The following is an 18,828-nucleotide window of genomic DNA, read 5'->3' on the forward strand; positions in this document are numbered from 1 at the left end:
ACATTTCTAGAAGAACAGTGCTTGTTTAGGGACAGCATGTAGTTCAGTAGAGCGAAAAATCATCGGGAGTGTGGAAGGAATGAAGATTATAAAGGTGAACATTTCTTTGGGCCTTGAGAAGCCATTCAAGGTTTTCTGAGTGGGGAAGAGACATGATGGACTCTGGCAGGATGGTTTGGAGGGAGGAAAGAGGGAAAAACTTCAGTAGATTTTACATGAGTATAGACAGGGAATAAGGAAGTGAATGAAGCTAGTGGCATTAAACCAGAGGCAGCTCTGTGAGAGGAAGTGCCTCTTCAGAGGGAGAATCAAGAGGACTTGATGACAGATGGGAAGCCTGAAACGTTGGGTGACTGGAAGGGCAGTGGTAACACAGCCAAGATGGGAGTGATAACAGGAGGAAGGCGAGAGGGAGTGAGAGCAAACTGGGACTGGGAGGAGACGCAGTGCCTTTAATTCGCAGTGTGCAGAATGGTGGGGGCTGCTTGCATAGGGAATTGTAACAGGTAACTAGAAATGGGAGAAGTTGGAAATAGGCATGTCGATTTGACAGTCATGTAGAGATTACCCTGAAGCAGGGAGGGGATGGTGGAGTCTTTATGGGAAATAGAAGGTGATGGATGACATAAGCCTAATTTTTTTTTTTTTTAAGGCTTTGGTCTTTGAGTGTATCGTTTGCTAATGAGAAAGTACAGTGAAGACTTCCTTAAAAGGAGCAGAGAGAAGCTTTTTCCTGAGGTTAGGCTCCCAAGGCTGTTGGACCTTACTGCCCCTGCAATTAGTTTCTTAATTGTAGTGTTTAATAGAATGAATAACCAGCAAAAATGCACCATTGAACCCTCTGCATTTCTGAGGGACAGGCCTGCATTTGAGCTGCCACAGTCTCCATTCTTCTGTTACAGATGCTGTGCTGTTAATATCCTTAAATTGTGCTCTTTGTCTGGGAGAAGCTAAAAAAATAATTTAGTAATCTGCTATTGAATAATAAAAAAAAAATGGCGTCTCAGATCAGAGGATGGGAGAGGAAGTTTTAGTGAAATGAACTCTGAACCTAGCAGTATCAATTTATTACGGCTTATGTGAAAACTGCTGCTGTCAAGTGACAGCTCGGAGAAGCCAATTGTGTCGTTAGTTATTAGGCATTGGTGATGTGCATTCCCCTTCATCATTCCCCTTCTCCAGGTTGAAAGTGAGCCAGTTCATCGACTCAGCCACCTTTAACAGGCTATTCCCAACTAACCAGGTTCTTCAATCCTGCCACTTTTCCATTACCTTTGCGACTTAGGAAAATTGTCTACTAAAAACAGAAACATTTCAAGTTTCTGAAGTTTGAAAAGGTAAAGCCAGAAAAGTAAAAAGCAGGAGGCCAAGGATATATGTTCATTATGGACCTTTGTTTTAGACCCAGGAGCTACTTAGATCTAATTCAACAGACACCTCTCTAAAACAAACCAAAAAAACCCTGAAAGTATAGCTGTCTTGAATTTTACATAGTGAAGAAGTCCTCGTAGACTTAAACACTAGTCTAAGACTATCTAGAAAGACTTGGTGTCTTACCTGCCTGTTATAATCTAATGTCAGTATCACACTTGTCAATACAGAATCAAAGGGTTTCTGAATCTGACATTTCTTTTAGTACCAACAGAGATGCTTGACCAAAATGTAAAACTCTAAATTCTGGTTGAGAGGCCTGTGTCTACTCCAGGCTTGTTGTAACCGCTCTTGCCCTCAATCCCCTCTTGCCTAGTTTTAGGAAAGCAAAGGGAGTTGATCTACCTCCATTTTAGGAGTCCTCTTTACATTTCCTTTTTCATGAGGCAAGATATATCAGTGGCTAAATATCTCAAATGTAGACAATGAATGGGCTATATATGAGTTTTCTTGCCTTAGACCTTTCTTTGAGTAGGTGACTTTTTTTTTCTGGACCATGGTGTTTGAAGAAATTGCCAGATGAGGTCTGTTGTAGTCTTGCTAGTACTTCAGACTCTGCTGTTAAAATTTACACCAGGTGCTTTGGGCCATGTGGAATTTGCTGTGTCGTGGAATAATAGGTTCCTTCTCAAACCTTGCATAGCAGGCTTTTTAAAAAAAAATATTTCTCCACCCCCCCCCATTGTTTTGCACTTGCTGTCTCCAGTGAATTCATGTTTTTACCTCTTATTGTTTAGTAATGGAAGAGGCCCAATCTTGGGCTCTCTTTTACTATAGGTAAGAGGATTTTAATGAAGACAGCGAGGCTCTAGGAGCCTGGCTTATCTTTTCTAGATCCCTTTATTTCTGGAGCTCACGTATTTCTGTAAAAATGAGGATAGCTTGAAAGCTTTGCAGTTTCACAAGTTCTGTCATGTATATGATTTCATTTGGATCATCAGTGACTCCATGAAATAGGAGGTTTAATGTTATCAATCCCATTTTGCAGGTAAAGGTTCAAAGAGTTGGAAGGAGTTGCTTAAGGCACATTTAAGTAGTGAGAGGCAAACTTCAGATTTGAATCTATGTTTTTTAAAAATTAAACACTTATGCCCCTTTTTTAACACAACTAAGCTGCTCTCAGGCCCTTCTCTTGCTAGCTGTGAGGTTCTTCTGTTTAAAGGTTACTCAGGATGAATGGGCAGTCCAGACATATACACTATTTAAACCCTTTTTCTAATTGAAAACCAAATTGTTGCCATCCTGGAATTATTTGGGATGTTGGCAGCATCAGGCTGTAGGCAATGGCCTGAAGGGTGCTTGAATTAACTATTTGTGTACATCTCTTTGGCACTAAAGAAAGAATTTGCAAGGTCTGTGTTCTTAGCTAGTGATTTCCTTAAGTAACCTAGAGACAGGAGCAATTTAGGTAGTAAGGAGCTAGGCCTGAGAAACCCAGATTTTGTGAGTTTCCAGTCTTTAAAGGTTATAGGTGACTATTAACTTCTGGTCCTTCTTATCAAAGAGGGGCCCTTATCTGAAAGGAGGGGGATTTGAACTTCCTTTAAGAAAGAATGGGAACCCTCTGGGGTACAGTCCAATCTCTGGTGACTTCAGGATCCAGGCAGTCACAGGATGGAAGTGGAGGCTTTTGCTGAATGAAAACGGATCTCATTCTTGCTCTTATCCGTTTATTTTTCTCTTCTCCAGTGGGCTACCTTGAGAATGGAGAGGGGAGCCAAGGAGAAGAACCATCAACTTTACAAGCCCTATACCAATGGTATGACGGGGTCTTCGCTGGATTCTTATGCTAAATGATCCTTTTCAAATATGTTAAAAAAGTGCTTTTAATGCTACATGTACTCTTCACTATATACAATGTGTGCGTGTTCTGAATTTTTTAACATACTTTATCCCAGCCTTCTTGATGGGTGTTTGCTTTTACAGGAATCATTGCAAAAGATCCCACTTCACTAGAAGAAGAGATCAAAGAAATTCGTCGAAGTGGGAGTAACAAGGCTCTGGATAATACTCCAGAGTTTGAGCTCTCTGACATTTTCTACTTTTGCCGGAAAGGAATGGAGACTATTATGGATGATGAGGTGACAAAAAGATTCTCAGCAGAGGAGTTGGAGTCCTGGAACCTGCTCAGCAGAACCAATTATAACTTCCAGTATATTAGCCTTCGACTCACTGTCTTGTGGGGGCTAGGAGTGCTGATTCGATATTGCTTCCTTCTGCCGCTCAGGTGAGGGAAGAGCTTGATGGGGATAAGAGGCTTGAGCAGCTGCTGCCTGTGCCTGATGCATGATCTCTCCACCTCTCTCTCTGCTTTCCCATTTTAGAAAGGATAGTATGACTTTCACTGGCCAGTCCATCTTTCTCTTGGAAGGGTGCACTGGTGATTGTCCTTTAAAGGTTCTGGGATTCTTTGCATATCAGATAGAAATAGTTAAGTTTCTAAAAGACAAATTGCTTGTCTAATTGGACTAAACACAGGCAGGGAACATCATGTGCTTTCTGGCCACTCTTCGCTGGGCCTGCTGATTCTTTCCTGCAGCTTCCCTTCCTAATACAGAGGCAGTATTGATCTCTCAGTTTTTCTGTACATGTGCTATTCTGAGTAGGTCTTGCCAGGTGCTGGTACCTTCTGGCTCCTGTTGGTTCACAGCTGTGCTTCTGCCAGGGTTGAAAGCCAAAGGGGAAGGGAAAGACAGCAGGCCAGCAGGTGCCTGAGGGCAGAACAGACAACGTTAGGATTTTCCATCATTGTGGCTGGCCTGTTGCATGAGGAGACATTGTCATTTGAGAGTCCAGTCCATCGTTTGGGCAGTTTGGAGTCCAAATGTTCTCTGGTTTTGGCAGGCCTGTTCTCATTTTCAGGTGCAACTCCTGTCCAGGCTCTAACTGATCAATCTTGGGGGTGGTTTTCGTGGCACCCACACTCATTTTCACACGTGCAGTTCTGTACTTGGTGCAAGGATATGGTTGCTGTCTTTTAACTTGTTTTCTTTTTACAGGATAGCCCTTGCTTTCACGGGGATTAGCCTTCTGGTGGTTGGCACAACTGTGGTGGGATACTTGCCAAATGGGAGGTGAGTAAAGCTCTCCTGACTTTGTCTGAAGGGTTGAAGCCAATGCTCATTGAGAATTGCAGTTCATATACCAGAGTTCAGATGACTTTTTTGGAGACAACCAAATCCATGAAATCTTAGATGTATAAAATAACCCAATGTAACAATAGTACAACAATAGTTTACCTAGTTTTTTTTACTCCTCTTCATCTGTAACTTTGTTCTTTTTACTCTACAGCCACACCCTCTTCCCATTTTAAAGGAAAATGGGAGAAACCACAAACTTGGAATCTAGGACTCAGATGTTAGCAGATTTTACAGCATTTTGTTTCATTTTAGGCGTTCTGCTATGTTAACAAATAGGGTATAAAAACACGAGAAATATAAGTAGGTATTTTTGAAGAAGAATCTGCTTCTTCTGGAAAGTTCTGGGGCTAACAGACCTCTCCTGCCCAGGCTGGTGAGGAAGTTTGACTCTCTGACCTTTGCTCTGCTTCTTGTTATTGACTGGAGAGGAGAAGAATCTAGGAGACATTTGGCTCAACTATGTGGGAAATTCTAGGCTTATGAATTCTAAATCCACTAACAGAGGGAATTTAAACCATTCTTATCATTTCTTTGTTTCCTAATGCACACTAATATTTATAAAAGTATTTTGTGTAGGCAGTTCAGGCATACCTGGTTTTACTGCTCCTTGCTTTATTGCACTTTGCAGATATTGTGGTTTTTACAAATTGAAGATTTGTAGTGACCCTGCATTGAGCAAATCTGTTGGTGTCATTTTTCCAGCAGCATGTGGTCATTTTGTGTCTCTGTCCCAATTTGGCAATTCTTGGAATAATTTAAACTTTTTCATTATTGTTATATCTGTTATGGTGATAGGTGGTCTCTGATGTTACCATTGTAATTGTTTTGGGGCATCATGAACCACACACATGCAGGCTTATTCAGTAAATGTGTGTGTTCTGACCACTCCACCGACCAGCTGTTTTTCTGTCTCTCTCCTCCTCCTGGGGCTTCCTTATTCCCTGAGACACAAGAATATTGAAATTAGACCAGTTAATAGCCCTACAGTCACCTCTAAGTGTTCAAGTGAAAGGAAGAGTTGCACGTCTCTCACTTTAAGTCAAAAGCTAGAAATGATTAAACTTAGAAAGGCATGTTGAAAGCTGAAGGCCAAAAGCTAGACCTCATGTGCCCAACAGCCAAATTTTGAATGCAAAGGAAAAGTTTTTTTTTTTCGTTTTTACTGGATACCTGTAAAAAAATTTTTTTAATCATACAACATATTACACAGTATATTTGGTTCATAGTAATGCATTCATACAGTATTTGTCCTTTTGTGTCTGGCTTGCTGTGCTCAACGTAATGTCCTCCAGGCTCATCTATGTTATCATATGCTTTACTACTTCATTTCTTCTTACAGCTGCATTATATCCCATCGTGTGAATAGAATACATGATGTTTATCCATTCATCTGTTGATGGACACCTGGGTTGTTTCCAACTTTTGGCAATTGTGAATAATGCCACTATGAACATCGGTGTGTAGATGTCTGTTCGTGTCACTGCTCTCCGTTCTTCTGGGTATATACCCAGTAGTGATATTGCAGAGTCACATGGCAGGTCTATATCCAACTTCCTTAGTAATTGCCAAACAGTCCTTCACAGTGGCTGTACCATTATCCATTTTTCCTAACAGTAGTTAAGTGTTCCTAACTCTGTACATCCTCTCCAATACTTGTCGTTCGTATCTCTGTCTTTTTAATAGTGGCCATTCTGATAGGTTTGAAATGATATCTCATTGTAATTTTAATTTGCATTTCTCTAATCATTAGTGATGTTGAGCATTTCTTCATGTTTTTTTTTTTTTTTTGCCATTTGTATTTCTTCTTTGGACAAATGACTATTCAAGTTTTTTGCCCATTTTTTAATTGGGTCATTTGTCTTTTTATTGTTGAGTTGTAATATCTCTTTATGTATCCTGGATATTAAGCCTTCGTTGGATATGTGATTTCCACATATTTTCTCCATTGAGTTGGCTGCCTTTTCACCCTTTTGACAAAGTCCTTTGAGGTGCAAAAGTGTTTAATTTTGAGGAGGTCCCATTTATCTGTTTTTTCTTTTGATGACATTGTTTTGTCTGTAAGGTCCAAGAAACCACTACCTACTACAAGGTCTTGAAGATGTTTCCCTACATTTTGTTCTAGTAGTTTTATGGTTCTGGCTTTTACATTTAGATCTTTTGTCCATTTTGAGTTGATTCTTCTATAGGGAAGTGAGATAGGGGTCCTCTTTCATTCTTTTGGTTATAGATATCCAATTGTCCAAGTACCATTTGTTAACTGGGACTGTTCTTTCCCATTAACATTAACTTGGTAAGTTTGTCAAAAACCAGTTGACTGCATAGGTGAGGGTTTATTTCTGGGTTCTCAGTTCTGTTCCACTGATTGATGTGTCTATCTTTATGCCAGCACCATGCTGTTTTGAACACTATAGCTTTGTAGTATATTTCAAGGTCAGGCAGTGAAGTTCCTCCTATGTTGCTCTTCTTTTTGAGAATGCTTTTAGCTATTCAGGTGCACTTTCCCTTCCAAATGAATTTGGTAATTGTGTCTTCTAATTCTGTAAAGTAAACTGTTGGAATTTTGATTGGTATTGCATTGAATCTATAAATCAGTTTGGGTAAGATTGACATCTTCACGATATTTTTCCACTCCATGAACATGGAATGTCTTTCTATTTGTTTATGTCTTTTAAAATTTCTTTTAACATTGTTTTATAGTTCTCTGCATAAGGTCCTGTACTTTTTTGGTTAAATTAATTCTTAGGTATCTGAGTCTTTGTTGCTATTGAAAATGGAATTTTCCTCCTGATTTCCTCCTCAGATTGTTCAGTACTAGTGTACAAAAACATTACTAATTATTGTGTGTCGATCTTGCATCCTCCCACTTTGCTGAACTCATTTATTAGCTCACGTAGCTTTGTCGTGGATACTTCGGGATTTTTTTTTTTAAGATATATTTTATTTATTCCCCCTCTCCCCATTGTCTGCTCTCTATGTCCATTTGCTGTGTGTTCTTCTGTGTTTGCTTGTATTCTCATTAGGCAGCTCTGGGAACCGATCCTGGGGCCTTCTGGAGTGAAGGAGAGGTGATTATTCTCTTGCGCCACCTCAACTCCCTGTTCTGCTATGTCTTCTTATTTTCTCTCCTCTGTGTTACATCGTCTTGCTGCACCAGTTCTCAGCATTGGCTGGCACTCCTACGTGGGGCAGCTTTCCCACACTGGGTGGCATTTCCATGCAGGATGGCACTCCTGCATGGGGAGGCCTGCATGGGCCGACACTTTGCATGGGCTGGCTTTGCCCTCACCAGGAGGCCCTGGGCATTGAACCCTGGACCTCCTGTGTGGTAGATGGGAGCCCATTTGGTTGAGTGACATCCGTTTTCCTCAGGATTTTCTAAGTACAGGATCATGTCTTCTGCAAACAGTGAGAGTTTTACTTTTTCTTTTTCTATTTTTTTCCTTGTCTCATTGCCCTAGCTAGAACTTTTCTATTACAATATTGAGTAACAGTGGTGACAATGGGTAACCTAATCTTGTTTCTGATCTTAGAGAGAAAGCTTTCAACCTTTCCTCATTGAGTATGATGTTGGCTGTGGGTTTTTGATATATGCCTTATAGCATAGTAAGGAATTTTCCTTCTATTCCTATCTTTTGAAGTGTTTTTATCAGAAAAGGAGACTTAATCTTGTCGAATGCCTTTTCTGCATCAATTGAGATGATCATGTGGGTTTTTTTTCCTACAGTTTGTTAATGTGGTATATTATGTTGATTGATTTTCTTATGTTGAACCAGCCTTGCATACCAGGAATAAATTCTACTTGGTTGTGATGTATACATCTTTGGATATGATTTGCAAGTATTTTGTTGAGAATTTTTGCATCTATGCTCATTAGATTGGTCTGTAATTTTCTTATAGTATCTTTATCTGGCTTTGGTATTAGAGTGACGTTGGCTTCATAAAATGTGTTGGGCAGTTTTCCCTCGTCTTCAGTTTTTTGGAAGAGATTAAACAGGATTGGCATTAATTCCTTTTGAAATGTTTGGTAGAATTCACCTGTGAAGTCATTTGGTCCTGGACTTTCCTTTGCTGGGAGATTTTTGATGATGGATTCAATCTCCACAAAGGAAAAGTTCTTAAGGAAATTAAAAGTGCTACTCCAGTGAACACACAAATGATAAGAAAGCTAAACAGTCTTATTGCTGATAGGGAGAAAGTTTTAGTGGTCTTGAAAGAAGGTCATTCCAGCACAACATGCCCTTAAGTCAAAGCCTAATCCAGAGCAGGGCCTTAACTTAACTCTTTTCAATTCTTTGAAGACTGAAAAAGGTGAGGAAGCTGCAGAAGAAAAGTTTGAAGGTAGCAGAGTTTTGTTCATGAGGTGTAAGGAAAGAAACTCTCTCCATAACATAAAAGTGCCAGGTGACACAACAAGTGCTGATGTGGAAGCTGTGACAGGTTATCCAGAAGATGGAGCTAAGGTTATTGATGAAGATGGCTACACTAAACAACAGATTTTCAATGTAGACGAAACAGTCTTCTATTGGAAGAAGATGCCATCTGGGACTCTTATAGCTAGAGAGAGGTGAAGTCAATGTTTGGCTTCAAAGCTTTGAGGGAGAGGCTGACCCTCTTGTTAGGGGCTAATACAGCTGGTGGCTTTAGGTTGAAGCCAGTGCTCATTTACGTACCAAAAATTCTAGGGCCCTTAAGAATGATGTTAAATCTGTTCTGCCATCATTCTCTAAATGGAAGAACAAAACCTGGATGATAGTACATCTGCTTATAACATGGTTTACTGGATATTTTAAGCCTACTCTTGAGACTTACTATTCATTTAAAAAGATGCTTTTCAAATGTTACTGCTCATTGACAATGTACCTGGTCACCCAAGAGCTCTGATGGAGATGTACAAGACAAATGTTGTGTTCATGCCTAAAACAACATCTCTTCTGCAGCCGGTGGATCAAGGAATCATTTCAACTTCCAAGTCTTATTCTTTAAGAAATACTTTTCATAAGGCTGTAGCTGCTGCAGATAGGGGTTCCTCTGCTGGATCTGGACAAAGTCAACTGAAAACCTTCTGGAAAGCTTTCACCATTTTAGAGGCCATTAAGAACTCTTGCGATTCTTGGGAGTAAGTCAGAATATTAGCAGGAGCTTGGAAGAAGTTGATTCCATCCCTCAGGGATGACTTTGAGGGGTTTAAGGCTTCAGCGGAGGAAGTAACTATGGATATGGTGGAGATAGCAAGAGAACTAGAATTAGAAGTGGAGCCTGAAGATGTGACTGAATTGCTGCAATCTTATGATAGAATTTGAGCGGATGAGTAATTGCTTCTTATGGATGAGCACAGAAAGTGGATTCTTGAGATAGGATCCACTCCTGGTGAAGATGATGTGACCATTGTTGAAATGCAAAAAGGACTAAGAATATTATATAAACTTAGTTTAAGCTGGGTTTGAGAAGATTGACTTCCGTTTTGAAAGAAGTCCTACTGTGGGTAAGATGCTATGAAACAGTATCACATGGTACAGAGAAACCTTTCATGAAAGGAAGAATTAATTGATGTGGCAAACTTCATTGTCTTATTTTAAGAAATTGCCACAGCCACCCCAGCGTTCAGCAGCCACCACCCTGGTAGTCAGAGCCATCGTCATAGAGGCAAGACTCTACCAGAAAAAATATTAAGACTCCCTGAAGCCTCAGATGATGGTTAGATTTTTTTTTTGCAATAAAGTATTTGTTAATTAAGGTATTTACAAATGTTTTTTGAGACAGGATACTATTGCACACTTAACTGACTTGGGTATAGTGCATACATAATTTTTATATGCACTGGGATATCGGAAAATTAGTGTGATTAGCTCTATTGCGATTTTACTTTATTGCAGTGATCTGGAACAAACCTTCAATATCTCTGAGGTAAGCCTGTAATAGTTGAATTTTTTGGCATCACCTACTTTTCCTTTCTTCCTCTATGTAAAGCAAATACAGCGATCTTTGTTCTCTTGTTGCAGGTTTAAGGAGTTCCTGAGTAAACATGTTCACTTGATGTGTTACCGGATCTGTGTGCGAGCCCTGACGGCCATCATTACCTACCATGACAGGTGAGCCAACTTGATACTGACCCCAAGGGGCACGGTGCTGGTGCAGAACTGGCGAAATGGAGACTTTGATGACTTTTTAGTTGGAGCTGCTGAAGCTTCTGGGGTGAGGAATAAGTTTCAAATGAAATGTTGTGCTCTAATGTTTGTTGTTTTGCCTACATTTTAAACCTAGGAAAAACAGACCTAGAAATGGTGGCATCTGTGTGGCCAATCATACCTCTCCTATTGATGTGATCATTTTGGCCAGTGATGGCTATTATGCCATGGTGAGATATTTCTCTGTTGTTTTCTTGTGCCCAGACTTACTTTAAACAGGTCAGGGCTGGGAGGCTTCTGGAACATTTGCAGAGTGCTTTCATAAGTGTATAAATATGTAAACATGCTTTTAGGAGTGGGTCCCTACCTGGATTAACTTCTTTGGTTTACTTGCTTTGGGGAATTCTTTGCAACTTTGATAGGAGGTATTCCAGGCAGAAGCTGCTGTAGGTTACCTTGAGTGTGTTTGAATATTATACTTCTGATGTTTAAGCAGACCGTGGAAAGGGGTGAAGGATAAGGAGGAGAGGATTTACAGAAGACTGGGTTCACGGGCATTGGACAATCTGCACAGGGACGGACATTTTTACACAGGTCTTGCTCAACTTTATTATTTTGTTTTAGGATTTTCAGTTATGTTTTAATTACACATCTCTGCTGTTACTGATTAAGAGAAGAAATTTTAGACTCCGTAATAGAAACCCATGGTTAGCTATAAAATGTTAGAAGGTGAGAGGGTGAGTCTACTTATCTTGGCATCTAGAGCTTCCTCCCCAGAGTGGGCGGCCTTTGTGTGAGGATTGCTGTCACTAATAATTAACTCCTTTTTCTGAGGGTAGGTGGGGCAAGTGCACGGGGGACTCATGGGTGTGATTCAGAGAGCCATGGTCAAGGCCTGCCCTCATGTCTGGTTTGAGCGTTCGGAAGTGAAAGATCGCCATCTAGTGGCTAAAAGGTAAATCCAACAAAATGTTACTGTTTGGTATGACCAGTTAGTTATATCAAAAAGTATGCAGAGGAGAACATTACAGAGGCAGCATCTCTCCACAGAGGAATTACAAGTAAGTTTTGCTTTCTTCGCGTGTTCTCACTGTTTTTCACCCCGAGCCTACCCTGCTTTCATAATAAAAAATTTTTCCAAAACATGGAATGTAAGAAGTATTGAAGCCCTTATATTATTTACTGTTAGTAATGTTTCCTAACCTTTATTATTCAGTTGTCCCTGTGCAATAAGCAAAATAGGAACTTTTAGTGCTATTTGGAATTTCAAAATTAATTCATTATCACAAATAAAAATAAGACAGCAGAACAAAATATTGCTGTTTTTAAAGTTAAAAAGAAAAGGTAAATCAGGTACAAGTAATGAAGAGAGCTTTGCAATAGACTGAGAAGAGTCAAGACTCAGGATAAGTGAACCCTCCACGAAATTCTTTTGGTGCTTCTCTCGGGGAGAGAATTTTGAACCAGTTGGACCACAGGTCCAACCCAGCAAGGCTGTGGCGCAGTCGGGTAACAATGCGAGTTGAGGGTGCTAAATGCGAGGCCTGGTGCCTGGCTCTTTCTTTATTATTCCTAAGTCTGAGCAGTAGCCAAGGACTGTGATTTATGTGTATATAATTTATACAGTTGCATGAATTACATAGTTGTTACCTAATTTTCCCTGTCCTTACAAGTTTTGTCTTCATAGACTTTTAGGTTGTGGCTTTATAAAGGATAGTGTCATTTTTCTGAGCTTATTTTATATAACATCTCAAGTACTGTTACAGCTAAATAGGTTATTTATAAATGCAGTTTGAAGATGATGGACATGATACTTCCTGGTCCTTAGTTTTATTTTTCTCTTCTAAAGATTGACTGAGCATGTGCAAGATAAAAGCAAACTACCTATCCTCATTTTCCCAGAAGGTAAGAAGGGGGTTGATCACCTTTATCTCTTTTCAGTGAATACTGTTGGGTCCACTTTAGGTTAGTTGTGGAATTGAAAACTCAGGGGGGATTCAGAATTTGGGCTAAGAGTGCCACCATGTGAACTTCAAATAGGAATCCCCCCTGTAATATTCCCAACAGAGTCCTCACTGAGACCTCCCAAGTCTGCTGACTGTCTCTGGCCTTTATCCGGGCAGATGTGTGTTCATCAGGCAAGGTGGTTCTGTCAAAAGAGAATCGGAAGCAGTCTGTTTCGCCCTTTTCTTTTACGTATCCATTCATAAGTCAGGAATATGTCAGATTTACCCTGTTTGAGAAGCCATTAGAAGAGTTTTGATTATTACACTTACTCTTTAAGGAATTCATAATCTCTGGGGTAGAGGACCAAAATGAATGGCATTTTCCTTTGTCTTGCTTTTCAGGAACCTGTATCAATAATACATCAGTGATGATGTTCAAAAAGGGAAGTTTTGAAATTGGAGCCACAGTTTACCCTGTTGCTATCAAGGTAGGAGTCCTTGGATGGCACGTACTGTTGTTACTGCAGCTACTGTGAACAGGATACAACAGGAGATGGTTAAAGGAGAAGCTGGTGTCCGTAGTTAGTGCATTGTTCTTCTCCAGTAGAGCAGCTTGGGGGCTGGGCTAAGTGTGCCCAGTGCTAGGGGACGAGAATTGAGATTTTGTGTAATCTCCATTAAAAGGGACTGAAGGGGAAGCGGCTGTGGCTCCATCAGTTGGGCTCCCATCTACCATATGGGAGGCCCTGGGTTCACGGCCCGGAGCTTCCTTGTGAAGGCAGGCGCACCCACATGATGCAGAGAGCCGCCGGCCTGGTGCTGCAGAGTTTTGGCCGGCCCGCAAGCACCGCAGAGTGCCTACCAGCCCACAAGCACTGCAGAGTGCCAACTGGCCCACAAGCGCTGCAAAGAGCCAACTCAGCAAGGTGATGCAAAAAAGGGAGACTAGCAACAACGCAGAAGAGTGCACAGCAAACAAACACAGCAGAGGGCAAAACAAGCCGCATGGAGGGGGAGACAAATAAAAATAAATACAGACACAGAAGAATGCACAGCTAGTGGACACAGAGACCAGACAGCACACATACAAAAAAGCCGCAAGGGGGGGATATAAAAACAAAAAGCGATGGAAGAGTATTTAAACGGAGATTCTCACCTACACCAGCGTCACCACCAGATTAAGGATATGGCGAATGCTGCATAAGCTTTATCTTTATCCCCCTTCTTAGCACTTCTTTCTACATAAACATAGCCAAAGGCAGGCTACTCCACTTGAAAATGTGACTTACTGTAGGGAGTGGGACGTGTGGCTGCGAAGCTGGGTTTGTAGATTTTGGGTACAGAAGAAATAACCTGACTGCTTTGGTTTGTGGCATCATCTTATATACCAAGAACAGCTCATAAAAATGAATTGGATCTTGAGAATTTATGTAATTTACCCTCCAGTAACTTGTACCTCTAACTGTTCACACTCACCTGGAGAGATGGGAATCAGCTTTTTTCCCCTACCTCTGTCACCCTCTTCACATTTATCTGATTTTGTAAATAGGTACATATTATTTCTAAAAGAACCCCGACCTCACATTGTGATTCTGAAGCAACACAGGCTGTTGTCAGTATGTTTAAAGTACTTAGTTTGAAATCCCAGATCAGGGTAAAACAGTAAGTAAATTCAAGTCAGTGTTGTGTTTGGAATTCAGTCTCCAGACTTTGGTGGGGCTCTGTTTGCTGTCTGTAGAAATCATTCTTACCTTATTTTTTGAACTTGCCAGAACAGCTGGTACAGTTGGAGAAGTGCCCCTCTGGTGAAGCACATGCTTAGCCAAACACTCCCTTTGCTAAAGCCAGGCAGGGGAACAGGGGCTACAGGGCAGCTAATCGATGGGAGGGCTGCCCAGAGCAGTTGACTGAGGGGGCTGTGTCTGGGAACAGCAAGAGCAAGAAACCTAGTCTGTTAGAAATGTCTCTGGTGGGTGTAGGAGTGAGGAGCAGAGCCTGTGCTGCCTTGTGCCGCCCTGCCTTCATCTAACGGGAGTCAGACATGTCCCCAGATCCCCAGATGTGCTCATTCAGAGCAGTGGTTCTTAACCTTTAGCCGGCATCAGCATCGCCTGGAGAGCTTGTTAAAATGCACATTGCTACCGACCACTGCCCCTCTCCAGAGTTTCTGATTCAGTAGGCCTGGGATGGGGCTCAGAATTTGCATTTCTGACAGGTTCCTGGGCAATGCTGATTGCTGATCAGGGGACCGCACTCTGGAACTCCACCTTTTTTTGTTAAAAAAAAATTTTTTTTTTTTCATGTACCAGGGCTTGGGTATTGAACCCCTGGACCTCAGATGTGGGAAGCCAGCACTCAACCACTGAGGCACATCAGCTCCCCTGGATTGGTGTTTTCATTTGTTTGCTTGGGGTTTTTTGTTTGTTTGTTTTTTCCCCTGGAGGCACTGGGGCCTGAACCCAGGACCTCCCATGTGAGAAGCAGGTGCTCAACTGCTTGAGCCACACCTGCCCCTCCTCAACCATTTTTTTTTAATTAAAATTATTTATTTTTACAAATTACATTAAAAAAATACGAGGTCCCAATCAACCCCACCGCCCCCACCCCCCACTCCCCCCACAGCAACACTCTCTCCCATCATCGTGAGACATCCATTGCACCCAGTAAGTACATCTCTGAACATCACTGCACCCCATAGTCAATGGTCCACATCATAGCCCACACTCTCCCCCGTTCCATCCAGTGGGCCCTGGGGGGATCTACAGTGTCCCGTAATTGTCCGTGAAGCACTATCCAGGACAACTCCACGTCCCGAAAATGCCTCCACATCTCATCTCTTCCTTCCATTCCCCAAACCCAGCAGCCACCATGCTACCCTTCCCACACCCATTCCACATTTTCTCTGTGGACATTGGATTGGTTGTGTCCATTGCACATCTATGTCAAGTGGGGGCTTAGATTCCACATGGATACTGGATGCACTCCTCCTGCTTTCAGTTGTAGACACTCTAGGCTCCATGTTGTGGTGGTTGACCTTCTTCAACTCCATGTAAGCTGAGTGGGGTCAGTCCAATAAATCAAAGTGTAGGAGCTGAAGTCTGTTGAGGCTCTGGGCCTGGGTGTCTTATTATCAGTCCAGAGATTCAAATCCCCTAGATATATCTTAAACCCCAGCACCAACTACAATTCCAATAAAGTAGCATGCAAGTCTTGTGGGAAGAGATCCCCTCCGAGTTCAATTCCATCATGTAGAAACACCAGCTCCAAAGAAGGGCCATCTGCCATGGCAGTGAACCCCATCTGCCATGACCATAGAACCCGTGGGTCTCTTTATCCCTCAAAAGAACCAATACCTAGGGTTGTATCTACTTTATCTGTCTCTTAGACTCTGCTCAGTTGTGCATAAGGGCATTCCTTCTGACAACCTCCAGACTCTTTTTTAGAGACTCTTAGCCTTTTAATCTCATTTCTCCTTTCCATTCCCCCCTTATATTAGGTCAAACAGCATTTTGAAGTCATGTTATTATATGTAGACAGGGATATTCTGCTGATCCGTATTGAACCTTTAATTCAAGGTCATTTTCTAGTTGCATCTTCAGCTGGTATGGTAGTGATCCCTCGGTGCCAGAGAGGCTCATCCCCGGGTGTCATGTCCAACATTGGGGGGAATGCACTGCATCTACATGCTGAGTTTGGCTGTGAGAGTGGCCACATTTGAGTAACATGAAGGCTGTCAGGAGGAAACTCCCAGGCACAGTGCTACTCTAGGCCTTGTTCTTATTGCAGATGTATAGGCTCAAAAGCATAGCCATTAGTATCAGGAACCCACTGTTGGGCCCTCCTTCCTTCCTGGTTCTTGCCGTTGCCCCTGGCGGACTGCCGCTGCTCCCCAGGGTCCATGACCGTGACTCCCTGGCCAGGCGCCCAGTACCCGCCCCAGCTGTTGTTTTTAATTGTTTCCACTATGAGTATATCTAGACATTACTATATACCCTGTATAACTCCCTGTCAGCTATATATATCCTGTCAATAACATCCTATATCAGTATTCCTCTGCTGCCATTGTTGAACCACTCTATGATTCAAAACTTCCTGTAAAGTGAATCCCAACATAATGTCAGCTTCACAAGAGTCTTAGATCACCGAAATTCATATATACAATATACAGTACTTCCCCAGATCCACCATAAAACCTTTTCCCTTCCATAGCGATAATCTTTTAGCTTATTCATATCATATTTCCTGATACTGATGTACAGATTCCGGGACAATAGCTTTCAAACAAGGTGACATCTGTGCTTACTATGTGGCCCATACTTTAGATTGTACGGTTTTCTAAATTTTTTAGTTATCCTATGTTTTGCCTTATGGTTTACATTATTAGTCTGTCGTCCCCTATATGTTTCTGGTGTAATATTACATGTTTTATATTCATCCTCGTGTACTCTCACAGAACTCCTCTCTTGCCCCCATATTCACCTTGGTTCCTTCCATTCCCCATCCATTTCCCCCCTCCCCTTGAGGCCCACAACGCCAGCCAATCTCTATTTCCCAAGAAGCCATGTCCAGCCATACTTGCAGCAGTATTCAGGACCTGACTTTCTCAACTGCCCTAGTGCCCTGGGAGCCATCCTTTCTCATGAGAGATACAGTTCTCTCTATTTGATGGCATTAGTCCTCCCCAGGGTGTGGGTCCACCCCAACTCTCACTTCTTGGGTCTCTTCCCAATGGTACCACCCACCTTGGCAAAATGAGCCTTCAGCTATTCCCCCGGAGTCTGTCCCGCATCAGACCATACCCCCTGAGCGTCCTAACCAGGTGTCCCTCCTACTTATACTTTGATACGATTTTCTCATCTTTTTGTTCTCAACGGACACCTGACACTCTCCCATGTTTGTATGTTGCCCCTCCCTCCCCCGAATTTTTGGACAATATTACCCCTCTTCCCATCCCCAGCCCCCCTCAAACCCACAAAGTCCCACCCGAAGACAACCCCTTGCCCCCATTTTGTCCCTTCTTTTTGCTCATACTTACCGCCAGCTCATCACAGATTCCACCCCTGCAGACGTTAACTCATATCCTTCCTCCACCCCCCGCTTTCCTGTAAGCCTCTTTTCCAGACTCTAGCTCTCTGAGGCAGTTTGCTTATTTCATATCATTGAGGTCATGTAGTATTTGTCCTTCAATGCCTGGGTTGCTTCACTCAACATAAGATTCTCTAGATTCATCCGTGTTATCACGTGTGTTTGTAGTGTATTTGTTCTTACAGCCGAGTAGTATTCCATTGTGTGCATATACCACATTTTATTGATCCACTCGTCTGTTGATGGGCATTTGGATTGATTCCAACTTTTGGCGATAGTGAACAATGCTGTTATGAACATTGGTGTACATATATCGGTTTGTGTCCTTGTTTTCAGTTCTGATGGGTATATGCCCAGCAGTGGTATTGCTGGGTCATATGGCAGATCTATGGTTAGGTTTTTGAGAAACCGCCAAACTGTCCTCCAGAATGGTTGGATCCTTCTGCATTCCCACCAGCAGTGGATGAGTGTTCCCCTTTCTTCACATCCTCTCCAGCATTTGTATTCTTCTGTTTTTTTCATAGCTGCCAATCTTATGGGAGTAAGATGGTATCTCATTGTCGTTTTGATTTGCATTTCCCTGATAGCTAGAGATTTGGAGCATTTTTTCATGTGCTTTTTAGCCATTTGTATTTCTTCTTTGGAGAAGTGTCTGTTTAAATCTTTTTCCCATTTTTTAAATGGGTTGTTTATCTTTTTGTTTTCAAGATATATGAGTTCTTTATATATGCAAGATATGTCTCTTATCAGATATATGGTTGCCAAATATTTTCTCCCATTGTGTGGGTTCCCTTTTTACTTTCTTGACAAACTCCTTTGAGGTGCAGAAGGCTTTAATTTTGAGGAAGTCCCATTTATCTATTTGTTCTTTTGCTGCTCGTGCTTTTGGTGTGATATTCATGAAGCCATTTCCTATTACAAGGTCCTGTAGATGTTTCCCTACACTGCTTTCCAAGATCTTTATGGTCTTGGCTCTTATATTTAGGTCTTTGATCCATCTTGAGTTGATCTTTGTATAAGGTGTGAGATGGTAATCCTCTTTCATTCTTCTACATATGGCTATCCAGTTCTCCAGGCACCATTTGTTGAATAGGCCATTCT

At 41.8% G+C, this 18,828-nt stretch overlaps 1 protein-coding gene across 3 annotated transcripts in view; it reads left to right on the plus strand.

The window, feature by feature from the left end:
• GPAT4 (glycerol-3-phosphate acyltransferase 4) overlaps positions 1 to 18,828 on the plus strand; it is a 48,495-nt gene that overhangs the window by 18,045 nt on the left and 11,622 nt on the right. For all 3 annotated transcript variants that reach the window (XM_004468699.5, XM_004468700.5, XM_023591783.3), the window contains exons 3-10: positions 3,121 to 3,190; positions 3,358 to 3,658; positions 4,431 to 4,505; positions 10,571 to 10,660; positions 10,833 to 10,926; positions 11,536 to 11,651; positions 12,546 to 12,601; positions 13,045 to 13,130. In XM_004468699.5, coding sequence (XP_004468756.1) covers positions 3,121 to 3,190; positions 3,358 to 3,658; positions 4,431 to 4,505; positions 10,571 to 10,660; positions 10,833 to 10,926; positions 11,536 to 11,651; positions 12,546 to 12,601; positions 13,045 to 13,130 — 888 coding nt within the window. The remainder of the gene's footprint in view (positions 1 to 3,120; positions 3,191 to 3,357; positions 3,659 to 4,430; positions 4,506 to 10,570; positions 10,661 to 10,832; positions 10,927 to 11,535; positions 11,652 to 12,545; positions 12,602 to 13,044; positions 13,131 to 18,828) is intronic.

This window comes from Dasypus novemcinctus, chromosome 29 (genome assembly GCF_030445035.2).
Source record: "Dasypus novemcinctus isolate mDasNov1 chromosome 29, mDasNov1.1.hap2, whole genome shotgun sequence".
Classification (NCBI taxonomy): Eukaryota; Metazoa; Chordata; class Mammalia; order Cingulata; family Dasypodidae; genus Dasypus; species Dasypus novemcinctus.